Source organism: Merops nubicus, unplaced genomic scaffold (assembly GCF_000691845.1).
Source record: "Merops nubicus isolate BGI_N331 unplaced genomic scaffold, ASM69184v1 scaffold10026, whole genome shotgun sequence".
NCBI classification, from domain to species: domain Eukaryota; kingdom Metazoa; phylum Chordata; class Aves; order Coraciiformes; family Meropidae; genus Merops; species Merops nubicus.
The window spans coordinates 13,712-28,018 of NW_008612931.1; the positions used below are offsets into that span (position 1 = coordinate 13,712).

The window sequence follows — 14,307 nt, forward strand, 5'->3', positions numbered from 1 at the left end:
TCTGCAGCAGCTCTCCTGGCAGCCCCACAGAAAGCAGCTATGTGGAGTGTGCCTGTGTCACGTAGGGCAAGAGGTGGGCACGCTGGTGTTACAGCAGAGAAAACCACAGCCCCCTGTTGTGAATAGTGTAACAAGGTCCCGTGCTTTGAGAGGAAATTCTATCGAGCCACCTCTTCACCAGCACAGTCAGATCTGGGCTCCAGATGCCAATGCAAGCAACAGTAAGATGACTTTACCTTGTGGCAGAAGTGCAATACAACTGCCACACTAGGCAAACATGATAGTTTATTGAAGTTATCCAATAGCAATGTTACCAACAAGTAATGTCTGTAATGTACATTAACGAACAGCACTAAGTGCTAAATTCTCCAAATTCTAATAATAATAATGGTCTCCAAAATGCCATCTTGGCTCAAACCAGATCACATCATACCATGTTAGTAGCCCCAAATGCAAAGTAAGGTAATTCTCAATCTGAATGGGAGGGTCTGAATTTGCTCGTCTTGCCCTGCAGGCAGAAGAATAATTTCTTCCTGAAATTGTTTGGAGGGGTGGCATTCAAACTAATTTTTTCACGTAACCATTCACTTAGCAAGCCTCATATAACACATGGAATAGGCAACTAAATCCACAGAAAGATGCCATGTTCATTTGCTATATATAATTTTACAAGTGGTTATTAGAAAACATTTTTCTTCAGTTTTATCCATAGTATTTGATTAGCTTCTATCTATGATTATCAGTTAATATAATCCTGATTCATTGCTTCTTAACAGTAACACCAATATCATAAATCTGGCTTTTCATTCTTAATTCTCTTGCTCATATGTATCTTCATTTTCTTACTTTCTGCTTTACCTCTGTCCCAGTAAAAGAGCATAAATTCTGGCATAAAGGCTCAGATCGATTTTCCTTCTATTACCCAGCAGTTAAATTGCCCTATTAGGTCAGCTTACAACGTGTGCAGTAAATATGCCACAGATAAATAAATCACAGTAGTGACTGCTGAACATTAGGATCTTTGATTTTAATTTACAGTGTAATTTACAGTGTAGAACAAAATAGTAAACAGCTTATCACTTGGGGAAATGTGGAAAAAAAACCCAACTCAAATATTGGAAAGCAATTCTCCACTGTGTATGTATATATGAATATAAATATTAATCTATATTTGGGATATATATTCATATATGTATGTATCTCTATGAATATATAAATAATTTTTTCTTCAAAATGCTCCAAATGTATGAATTTCTGGATTAGTAAATATAAGCCATGGAAGCAGCTGGTTCTACCTCCATGCTGCAGTTGTTTCTTGTGCCTTATTCCTAACTGAGAGCAGCTCTAAGACTTACTGACTTTTCATACAAAACAGCTAACTATACAATTTAAAAGTGCTTATTACCTCCATAGCATCCAGGTACCTAAAAGGATCAAGAAAAACCATTATCAAAACTACAAACTGGAAAGATGATGTTCATTTAAAAAAAAAAAAAAAAGCCACATGAAAAGGAACCACCAACAGCCTGCAGAGTCTTCTATCATGAAATGAAGCAGATTCTGAGGATAGTTTTAGAAAGCATTAAATAGCTTAGAAACTGATTAACGCAAACTAGGTCCCGAGCTTCAGAATGTAATGCCCAAATGAAAATGAGTATTTAACCAAGAAACAGGCACCCAAATTCCTCTGGAGAGATCTGAGTGTTAAGAAATGACATGTATTGGGTCTGGGGGAAATTCTGGCTCCTAAGACTTGTTTTTAAAGGAACTTGAAAATAAAATAATAAAATAAAATAAAATAAAATAAAATAAAATAAAATAAAATAAAATAAACCCAAACAAACAAAAAACCCCAACCCTTGGAACACCTGATTTTTTTTTTAAATGTTGCACCCTATACATGCCATCAGAGTTCTCTCACTTCACCATGAGGTTTAGTTTTCATTTCATATTAAAGCTATTCTTAAATTCATTTCATATTATAGCTATTTTTGAAAAAATATTTACACAAAGGCAGTGCCAGCAAACCCAGAAAGTATAGGCAACTCTATTACTAGTTGATCAGGATTTGCATGAGACAAAGAAACCCATCAGGACCTGGAGCTCCCCATTTGTGGGAAGGTGGGAGATGTTCAGGAAAAGAACGGAAAGTCAAACTAGCTGGAAAAGGAATGGGAGGTCAGGGGAGTGTCAGGAGTCTTGTTTCAAGTCCTGAATTCTCATGTGCAACTTGAATGATATATTGGAAAAGCATAGGGAAATGCAAGCTGGTACCATTTCAGGTTTGCTTCATTGACTCTTGGCAGAGCTCTGCTGGGATCTCTTCCCTTTCCCCTGCCTTCTCCTCCCCGGCAACTGCACATACACCTTCCCCCTGAGCACATGAGGGTGTTCGGCCAGCTGTTGCTCACAACCCTGGCTCCCCACCACCTCTTCACTCCTCTGGGTCTCTATTCCCCACCCCACTCACCACAGCACCTCTTTCACCCCAGCCCAAGAAAACTCTGGCTCTTATTTATTTAATCAGCTGCTGCTCCTCCCACCTCTCATTTCTTTCCTCAGCCATCACCCTAGCTGCTAACAAATTCACCCATACTCACTTAAGACATGTCCAAGGGGAAGCGGTTCATGCTGTCACATAAAAAATACAAGTCATGCACTGCTATAAAGGTACTGAATGAAAAGAGCATTTCCCCCCCTTTCCCCTGAAAGAGCATCCTGGGTTTACACATTGGCTTTTTTTGTTTCTCCATTGTCCATTGAAGATGTGAAGTTTGATTCTTGTTCTGCACTTGACTTCCTCTCGCCCGGGTAGTGGTTCATTTCTTGCATTTCTAAAGATACTTTATTTCTTTTGGCAAATGCCTGGCTGATCTCATGAAATGTCTTATTTTTTGTCTCAGGCAGGACAAAAAACAGGTAGGTAGCTCCCGCAAAGCAGATGGCAGCAAACACTAGGAAGCAGTAGGTCTGTAAACCACTCTGCAAATAGAAAACAAAGGAGGTGGTCATTACAAAAGGCACAAAATTCAGAAGAAAAGCAACATCAGGAATGGTTTAAAAGAAAAAATGGGTGGTATGGAGCAATTTTTAACCAAGTACTGTAAGTGCTGGCATTCATTTCAAGTCAGAGTGCTTAGAAGTTCATAAAAATGTATGAATCGTTAGCTCTTCCAACACTGCCTGTGGCCCATCAACAGAAAAGCAGGTTCTTGGCAGTGGTGCTCAGATCTGCAGTCTGGGTGATGCTGGGGGACACCAGGCTGAGCTCAGGCACCGCGGGTGTGAGGAGAGCAGGTGGGAGCAGGGCTCCTGCTACTTGTGCAGCTTCACTGAGCCTTGTGCTGCCTGGTATTTCTGGAAATGAGGCAGATGTTTCACGGGGTTGTTCTGCAAACTGCCTTGCAATTTTTAGTTAAAAAAAAAGAGATATGCTTTGGCAATACTGAGCACCTGTACACAACACATAGGAAACCTGCCATAGCCAGGGGCATCTGCATCACAGTACTTACAGGCTTTGAGACTTACAAAATAAACAAGACAAAACCCCCAAACAATGACATTTTTATAATTTCTAAGGTTATGGGAGCTTACAGCAGGAAAAAAATCCATAAAATTAATTTCTTTCATGTTCAAAACTACTGTAAGCATTAACTGAAAATGAAGGCTATATTTGGATGTTTTGGATTTTACTTCACTGCAAAAGAAAGACTATAGACACAAAGAAGTTAATCTAAAAGCTGATTATAAAGGCTTCGATCAACTAGTAGGAGTTGCACTTCACTGAGATCCACGTATTTTTTGCCTGGTGATTATTTAAGATCATTTAAGAGCTTTCAGTTAGATTTCAACAGAACAGTTTTGAAAAACATTTGATAATTACAATACTGCCAGCTGTGCTTTGTTGAACTAGGAAGAGGTTTGATATCGTGGCTCCAGTAAAGCCACTGCCAGCCTTTGAGGAAACCTCCTTTCCTTCTCTACTGATCTACCTCACTCTGTGTCCTGAAACCAAATGTTCAATGAACCCATATTTTTGACCTTTTTTTGTTAACAAGGATGAATTAAGCCAAAAGGGGTATCTCTAGCTCAAAAAATATTGTGACCTTTCCATGGTGCTTTTTGTGAAGTCATGAACAGCTAATAGAAGGAGTACTGGACCCCACACCCATCATCCTGGGTGTTGCAAAGCAGAGTTTATCCACTGAAAATCATTCAGGATGCAGAAAGCAGATGTGGCTTCCTATATATACATATTTATAATCCCCATTAAAGGTTATTTATCTGAAAGAACTACAACAGAGCTAGCCAGTGACTTAACCCTGACGTTCCACATTTTTGTAACACACTCCCATCATTGTTAGTTACCAGTCCTGCACTGCAGGTTGGCTAAGCTCCCTGCTTTGGGGGCTCAGGGTGTTTCAGCTCCTCAGTAGACCTCATATGTGGTGTGGAAGAACATGAATTAATATGTGGAATGAGAAAGAAAAAAAGAAATAACCCTTTTCCACAGCTACTTTGTAATACCGCAGTTGATTGCCAGCCTACCCAGTCACAGTGTTTTCTGTGTATAATTCATTACCTAGTTCAGTCCTTCGGCTCCTGTCTGTACTAGGAAAAGCTGGAAAGTGCATCCTTTGATATTGACTGACTCTTGAGATCATCAAACCTTTTTGTTAAATCCTAGAAGCACCAGCTCCTAAGCAACCTGACAATCACAAGCCAAAGGGCACAGGTGATGACTGGGGGGGGTAGGGAGAGGAGGAGGAAGATATTCCAGCATGGAAACAGATATGACTTTCAAACTTATACAGAGGTAGAAGCAAATGGATTTAGTAGACAGAAAAAATTAACTTCATAATGCCTCATAAATCACCCTGTCATGTTAAGAATTCAAATTTTGCATCTGGATCTTCTGCATTTTAAATTGTTTTTCAGCTGACTGATAGAGCTCCAATTTGGAATAATGATTTTGCCTTTTTAAAATCTTCATTGAACTAAATCTACTCTGTGATGAAATCAAACCATTAATGCTAGTATGAATAAGCTTGGAAATCAGCTGCTACAAGCTACCTGTCTCTCTTGGTGGTACAGCCACAACTTTATGCCACCTTTTTCATTCCTGTTTATTTCTTTGCTGTCCATGATCTAAAGTGGCTCTGATTATCTTCTTTGATTCATGTGCCCTTAAATCTTTTCTAACTGAACTGAACACTCACATGAAGACATATTTTATTTGCAATTATTTTACATAACGTATTTACGTGTTTTGGTAATAAACTTGCTCTCCTTAATTTCTGCAGATCCCTTTAGGAGTAGCCCCCAAGGACCTCTAGTTGAAGTTCCACAGAGAATAAGCTAAAAATTAAATTTTGATATAAATCTTACAAATGGGATTGTGGGAAGAGACCAAGACTTTGCACTCCTTGGGCTCAGAAGGATCAGCACAATGAAGCCCTAATTCCCAAACAGGAACACTGCAGGGGGATCACAAAATGCCCTTTGCTCACCAGCTAGTCTTCAGTTGTAATATTTCCTTAAAGCTGGTTATTCTTTTACGTACACAGGAAAGACAAACACTCATATTCATAAGCCTTTCATAACTCATTCAGAGCTCAATTCGTATCACACAAACCTGCGTTGGGCACAGCAGAAGGTCACGTGTGAATTAAAATACTCATCATAAGCACAAACCCTCTACTTGCACAGCACACTGATAAGGGATGTAGGACAGAAGTACAGGATAAAGCAAAAGGAAAATCCTGAATTCTAACTCAGTAGATACTCTTATGGCGGGGTACAGCTCAGAACAGATGTTTAATTCATTTTTAGCTATTTCTGATGCATTCCAAATTGTGTGGTGCTAGAGGAAAGATCTGAGATGTGGAACAATTCATAGATTTGCCACACCATATCCGATGTGCCCGTCAAGGGATCCAGAAAGTAGGATAATGTGCTGGTAAAACAGTAAATGATGAGTTATTCAATGATGGTTACTACAGGGAAGGTACTGACAGATCTGACAGGAAAATGATCCATGTTGGGTTTTTTCCCCCCATGAAATCACTACACATTCTATTATTTATATTATATATTATTTATATTATGTCCATGAAGCCAATCACTCTCATTTACTCTTTGACATCTGTAATCTCCAAATCCATAGTCCTTCTTTGTTGTTTTACTCCTTCCAACTTGCTAGAAATAACACATCTATAGAGACTGTGCAGCTGCAACTCTAGAACTAAAACCTGAGTTTTGCTTACTTTGGGCTGGGAGTGAAAAACTGAGGAAGAACTTCATTTGAAATCTTTGGTGGCAAAACACAGATACTCAGCAACTTTGTATGTTTGGCCAAACACCCATGGTCCCAAGATCTTTTACTGACACATGCATTCTCAATAGTATGAGAATAATGACAAGGTATATGATAATATTTGAAAAGTAATTAATTTTCTACACTTTGTGACATTATTTCACTAGATACGTAGGATAGAAGACTCAGTGTTCAAAAACTGAATACTTGAATACACCTGAAGAGTAGTTTTGATTCTTAATAAAAATAGCATACCCAAACAGATTGAGGGGAGTGTTAAAAGAGGAAGGGAGGGGCAAGGGAAGAAGCAAAAGCAAGACAATTCTGAATAGAAATTCTAACTAAATACAGAATAAATTCAAGGAAAGTGTGTGGTTTCTGTTACTTCTCAGCTTTCCCACGTAAGGCTGGGTTACTTATACTCAGCTCCTAGCACCAGCAGCATCAGCTCTGGCCATGCAGGAGGCCCTGTGCCCGCCCCATTCACACTCCCTGCCACACACACTCAGGTGTCTCTTCAGGCTGTCTGCACATACCGCTCAGCTTCAGAACAGGCTGCCACCTTCACCAAGGTGCCTCTCCTCCTTCTACATACAAGGTTAGAAACCTAAATACTAGAAGACAGAACAAAGCATTACAACAGTCTGTCCTTTGTAGCTGTTCTTCCCCTAACACTTTTTCAGTATCCCCGCCTGCATGAAAATCCATGGTTCAAAGTTGCCCAAAGTTTCAGGTGGTTTCCTAAATAACAACAGCCCTTGTCTCTTGATAGGCTCACAGGTATTTGTTCAGTCACACACTGGTGAAGGTCCTTGAAAGGCCAGGCTTTCTGTGGATTACTGAAGGTGACCTGCCCTCCAGGTGCACAGGGGAGAGGCAAGAGAAGAAGCAGACACACTGATGCAATCTCCCAAGGAAAGCACCTTGGATGCCTACAGGCTGTTCCTACTTAGCAGGCTAATAAAACCTCACCAAAGCAGGATTTACAATGGATTTTTCAAGGCTGGTGAGGCCTATTGCTATATGGCATATTTAAAAGTTAAGCATAAACTTTTAAATGCATCACCTCCAATTTTCATAATAGCTTTCTAAGGAGGCTATTTAAAACATAGTATTTCTGAAAATGTCGAGACAGATGAATCTTGAATTAACTCATTTTTATCTTTTTTTTTCTGCACCTGATCAAGGCTCTGTATTTGTCAAAAAAAGGAAAACCAGGGAAGACTTCACCTAAGGCACACACATGATTACCACAAAAAAAGAATCAAACTTGAAAGAATCAGGCAATTCCCTCAAATCAGATCCCAGGCGTGGCAAGCAATCGAACCCGACTTTGAGGATGAGATGTAGCTGCATAATCAAAATGTTTGACTAAGTAGGTGCAGCCCTTTTCTTAAGCAAAGACATTAAAAAACTTTCCCAGCTTCTGTAGGGCTGCTATACATATTAGTCAGTGAAAAGGCATTTCCTCCACCGCGTTTTAAATAAAATAGTAACGAACACTTAATTTTTACCATTATGAACAGACTGGAAGTGCCCAAAATGAATGAACAAAAGAGCTAATCTTTTCAAGCTAAAAAATAAACTGAAACAAATTAAAAACCTGGCATTAAAATGATCCAATTTCTGGTTTTGATTTTAAAAAAAATAAGAGTTTGCCACTTCCCATGTCTGCTACCTGAGAACAGTCTTCCTGCTAATAGCTTACACACTTTGAACACTGTAGTCTGGAAATATATCAAACTCGTTGAGTAGAATATCATCACATGCCATTTAACAATGGCTTGCTGACTGACTTAACTCATTCTGTAGCAAAGGTTAAAGTTTAAGCAGGATAGTGGTACTGAAAACAGGAAAATAGATAGTTTAGGGCAGATACAGCAAAATAAATGAGCAAATAAATTCTGAGTCAGATTTAGCAAGCTTAACAAATTAATACTTTTAGAACAGAACTTTTGGCTCTTCCCAGAAAATGCCAAAATGTGATTCTAAATTCTCAACTTGCAATGTCACAGCCCCTTGGCATTGACAATGGATGCTCACAATTGGAAGTTGCGATGAGGATTACAGTCCTGAGATGGGGGTCAAACTGCATTTTGAAGTGCTGAGGTCAAATAGTAATATTTAGATGTCTTACTAAGAGCAGCAAAACAGTTATTCCTGTAGACATTTGACTTTACTTTGCTCCAACTTAATATAATCCACTGAAACAAATGGATGTGAGAGATTGTGTCCTTTACCTTTTGTCCTTCTTGAGTTTCAGACATAATTTAAGGTTCTGCTGAAGGTGCAGAACAATGGAGGACAGAACACTAAAATATAATGTATAAAATATATTTCATAAGTAAAAAATAGAGACATTTTCAGACATGAACTGCAGTTTCAACCCCAACTCTCACACACTCACTACCTCCTCATATAAAAGTTAGCAGATCCTCATATTTTATACTTGAAGTGAGCTGCTTCTAATTAAGAACATTTTTTCTCACATTTAACCTTCTGATAGCCTGTTTCATTTTCTCATCTTTGAGGGGAACTTCATCCATTTCCTTTAATACAGGTGCACTATAGTTACTTTAAATGTCAGATGTATTTGCAAAAGCTTAAAATAGCTTGGCTGATGGAATCTATGTATTCTATCCACACCTTTGTTATTGAAATTCATGTACTGCATAACAGAAAAAGTCAAGGGGTATTGCTACACGATAAGGAAATAAGGAAAACTAAAAGACAATCTTGTTGGGTATGAATCTTGACGCAAGACAAGGAAAATCTCAAGTATAAAAATAAAGAAGAAACAGAGAATTGCAGAAGAGCCTCCAGTAACAAGTATAATAACTCAGAATTATTACTTCACAGATAGAAATATATTAGTTTCTGAAGAGGCGAAAATAAACACACATATAGGTCTTTGCATCGTACTAGTAAGCAATCTGAACTAAGGCTACAAGACTTGCAGCATCTGTATCCCATGGGATACTGAGCTCCATCTTGATCACAGATCCAAGCAGATTATTTTGCGAGACACTTCAACTAGTCTAAAAATAAAAGAAAATCAGCTTACCCAATTTCTAGCTAGTGACAATTTGTATTTTACTTCTTGTCAGATGCGTTCTACCCTAATGTGAGTAAAAAGCTTATATGACAAAGACACATGAAAATTCTAAGACTACTGTCTCTGAGTTCCTCACTTCAAAAAACAGCTAGCAAAAGCACTCACTATCTGGGGGACAAGATGTGCACTCAGCTATTTATTCTCCTTTCCTGTCCTCTTAGCATCTGATTCTGGCAAATAAAGTGCCAACCCTGACGTCCTACTCCAGGGTACAAGAATTAGACCTCTGCCCACCAACTCAGAAACTGGGCCCAAACTATGATGGGCTGCAATGAGTTCCACATCTACAGCTATGTTCTCATTTTATTATCCTTATGCAGAAAAGTTAGGTAAACATCAGCTTTCAACACCAAGGATTTCTTCACTGAAAAGGTGTTTCCCAGCCACAACTACAGAGGATATAGGCAGCTCTTCATAATAAATATTTTAAATTGATCTTCTGTCACACATTTTTTATTTACTGTATAATCTTCTTCATATCTTCCTTTGCTCATGCTCTTACACTGTTCATTGTTTTAATTTTCTGAAAACAAAGATATTAATAGGATTTTAAAAGATATTTTAAAGGTTTTCCTACTGTCTCCTATGGCACAATATATATATGCTTTATCAACATGCCCCAGTTTCCAACTACAGGGAAACAATGTCAAAAACCAGGTGATGGAGGGACAGATACAACTATTATAACTTTGTAAAATCACGCTGTTTTCTCATAACTGGGCAAAACATCCAAACTGCACAGTGACATTTATTAGTCCCTGCAAAAATGAGATATTCCATGCTGTAGCTCTGTGAGAGAGCTGCAAAATATCTTTCAGTTTATTACTATTATTGCCTCAGTCTTGCTGCAAAGAGGATATTGCCTTTGTGTCTCATTTGGAATAATACAAGTTTCTCCTGTGGCAAAAGAGGGGAAAAATCCCTGCAGTCCTCAGGGACTGTACGTAGGCCTGGCAAGATTGAAAAAGAGGTTCTTGCCATCTCCAAATGAACCTCATTTAAGTCCTTCCCTTTTACTAGAAAACCACAGCAGAAATCCAGTTATTTGTCATTTCAGTCAGGAGCTACATAATTTTTCTAGTACAACCATGCCATTTGAAGACCTCTGTCAATCACTTTCCTAATGCTGCCAATGATTTCAAAACGCTCTTTCCTTTCTGTAGATGTGGAGTCACACAGTGCCAAAGGTAAAAGTCAGACCCCAGCTGCGAGTAAAATCAGCTTTCCACTTAGAGGCCCTGTAATGGTAACTGGGTATTCCTCTGTGATCCCTGGATATTGGAATCATTTGTATTAGGAGGATGAGTTTTTCTGGAAAATTACTGATGGGATAAGAGAGGGAATCAGAGGAGCAGTAAAGATGCAGCTGTCTCTGCAGGGCAGGAAGGTGGAAAAGGAGGGCTCTGGGTGGTCAATTTTGGTTGCCAAGATGAAGAAGCCAGGCAGAGGTATTCCCTCTGGTAAAGCACACTCATCAGACTGAAGGCCAGTTGAGTGAGGATGCAACAGAAGCTAGCAAAGAAGGGTACAAACCAGAGGCAAACAGCAGCTCTGCAAACTGCTATCACCATAACCCAGGGAGAGGGGGCAAGCATGTGGGGCAACAGGGTGAGCAGCAAGCAAAGGTAACACAAGAGATGTTAACAGAACCAAATATGAAACTCCAAGAGTATTCATGGCAGATAAAAATGTCTAATTTCCTTATTTCCTCTCTGGCTTAACATCTGCGTTCAGTGTGTTACTGGGAAAGGGAAGTGTGTTATTCTACAATATAGTATATCCATGCTAAGATTCCAAATTCAATAAAACACACAGCAATTTAAGTATTTCTTGAATACACACTGAATATGCAGTGTGATACTGACACCAAAAAAATACTCCACACAGTCTTCTGGAAAGAAAAGTTATTATGGCAGAAAACTTCTGGAGAAATCTGCTATGGTGTCTTGCAGTATAATAATAATTTATCACGTATTCTTTAAGCACCTCATAACAATCTAATGAAAAAACTGAGATATGAAATAGGAATGCATCAGCATGTCATGAAAATGTCATTAAATTAATTGCTAATTATTAATGTTTAGTTATTATTTGTATTTACACAATGCATTACAAAATAAACTGCACCTTTTTCTATAGAACATGTAATTTAAGGTCCTGCTACTCCATCAGATTACGAAGGTCTGTCCCTGCAGACTTACCGTTGCTGAAGAGTAAGAGCTTAACATAAGCCTATTCTATTGCACCAGAGGTTTTCAAGCCTTTTAGATTGTGCTTTTCTGCTGCTGTCAGTCTGTTGTCCTATCTGCCTGTTTCAGCTCAGTGCACCTATTTCCACATATTCACACTCTAATTTCTGATTTACCAAGTGTCCCTGTTCTCCACACTCCAGCATCTCCTCAGCACACCGATTTCTACCAGCTATCACTTACTCTTTAAAATAGATTTTTGAGCCGCAAGCTCCAGCAAGTCAGGGAAAGCCTCAGATCTTGTTTCCAGCAGCATAAAATAAAACAGAAAATTGAGGGAGGTGATGCCAAACAACATCCACAAGTAATAATTTTGACTCTGGCTAAATAAATAAGGCTGTGCCTGTATCCATTTGTGTATGTACACTTTTACAAGATTTGGGTTTTGCTCATCTGAGTGCTTTGGAAATAGTTTCTGTTTACACATGTGCCTGTGAAAAGAAGGAAACAGGAGGCTTATGAACAAGCAAGCACATTTGTTTTATATGATATTTCGCCATTGATATTCTTCTGTTTAAGAAGTTCTTAATTAAATCAAGGTCTGGAATAAATACCCTGTGGTATGATGAACTCCTTCTGGTTCGCAAGTGACTAACAGAAACTCCACTGCCTGAAATACATTCACATGAATTCTTCCGCCAACAATTAAAAATTTATCAGTCTGTTCTATTCAACAGAAGAGTAAACAAACAAAAATTTTCAAGAAATAAAGTATCTGATGGCTGAAGGGTGAAGTTAGTTAAATTTAACACTGGAATAAATGTGACCTAGAATTCATCACTGAATATCCTATTGAGAAGCATGAAATCCACTAGCAACATTCAGTTGTAACTATATATGAGACACTCTAGTGAAATTAGAAAATACTATTGCAGGAGTAAGTATTTGACAGCTTGTACCTTAAACCAGACAAGAATATATAGGTTCCCCTTATAATATTTTGTTTTTGTAATGAGTCACTACTGCCAAAGGGAAGATGATGTTTCCTCTCATTATCCATGAAAGAGGGAATATATGAAATAGTAATAAGCTTACAGAAGGATGACTAATATAACCTTGAAGGCCTTCAGGTTAGAGATTCCTCAAATTTCTGTGGATGCTTGATTCCTGGCCAAGTTGTTGTGAAATTCACAAGGTTTTCTCAGATGTGTGAGAGAAGTGTTAACACTTTGATCCTTTTGAACTGAAGAAAAGGAGTAACTTTTTTTTTCTACTCAGTTGTTCACAGTTAGCCTTTTGTCTCTCAAGTCTTTTCTCCAGATGAAATCTTTTTAGGTTTGCTTTCTTTCCAAGTTCATTGTAATTTTTGCCATTTCTTCCTCTTAGTTTTTCTGCATTTTTCAAGATCGTTTAGCCCAAAGCATCATCACAGCATCCCTACTATGCTGTCACCATTTCCAAAGAGTAACTGCAGTTGTCTTCTACTTTTTTTTTTTGAGTTTGGATTCTCCTGTCTCCATAACCTGCAGTAGCCCTTTCTGCAGTGACACTGATATATCACAGTAAAAAACAACAAAAAAGAAGAGCTTAAAGGTGCCCCATGCTACATATAAAATTAATGACAGATGCTGCTGTGAAGGCTTCAAACTGTCTATGAACTTGTAGAAAACCAGGAACACACATGCCAGCCACATCATTACACAGTTACACTATTCTCATGATTAAAAGGCTTCCTAATATCCTTACTGATGGAGTTATCTGAAAAAATAACATGCATTCTCTCTGCTTCACCACCCTTCTCGCTGGTGAAATCAATGAACAGAAACAGGCCGGACCAAAGTTAAAATAAATAAAGAACAAGGAAGCAACTTCCAGTGGGTCTGGTATGCCTGGAAACTTTCTAAACTGATCTGGGTATCAAAGCACCCCCCTGCTAGAGGTGTTATCTGAACTAACTCTTTGCAATGCTCAGTTACTGTAGAGGCTCTGTGTCAGTCCTCATTAAATGTAAACTTCAAGTTCACTGTAGCAATCAATAAAAGAATCAATTAAATCTAATGGAATTTGATAAAAGGGTTTTATTATGCTTCACGAGGGTTGCAGAAACCTGAAAAGCAAGGCTCAGCTCACATCTCACAGGCAGCAAAAGCCACCTGGGATGTGGACATATGCAAACTGAGGAGCTGGAGCCTCTCATTGCTGTCATATTTCAGCTCTGACCAAATGGGCAAGCTGCTAGACATAGTGCAGACAGCAATAAATAGCATCTTCTTTTAAAAAATACATACTACAGTCTCTTAAGTGCTTTATCCTTTCTGTATTAACCAGAACTAAAATGAGTATCCCAGCACCACTAACATCACCTGACCTTTTGAATGTGTGGTGTCATCTCCCATTGACTGCTTTGTACTTAGTCTTGCAGATTAAGGCAGGATGTCAGCATCTGGCAGCTCTGCCCTTGATTACATTAATAGACTCCCAAGGACATACTACTGGACCAGCAAACACTACCACGCATGAAGCTGGGCCCAAGTGCCCTGCTGAAAGTGAAACACACAGTTTCCAGGTGACCAGGGATGCAAATCTAAGTTTCTCACATTTTAAGACCCTCTTCTGTGAAGAGGTGCAGATGTAACCCCAGTTTGGTTTGGGGTGTGGATAAGTAGGGAAAGAAAAAGCCTTGATGC

General features: G+C 38.8%; 1 protein-coding gene across 1 annotated transcript in view; it reads right to left on the reverse strand.

The window, feature by feature from the left end:
* Nucleotides 1-1,405: 1,405 nt before the first annotated feature.
* Nucleotides 1,406-14,307, reverse strand: part of SLC2A9 (solute carrier family 2 (facilitated glucose transporter), member 9) — a gene marked incomplete at both ends in the record, with an annotated part of 92,812 nt that continues 79,910 nt past the window's right edge. Inside the window, 2 exons of the mRNA XM_008941713.1 lie at nt 1,406-1,424; nt 2,729-2,982. Coding sequence (XP_008939961.1) covers nt 1,406-1,424; nt 2,729-2,982 — 273 coding nt within the window. The remainder of the gene's footprint in view (nt 1,425-2,728; nt 2,983-14,307) is intronic.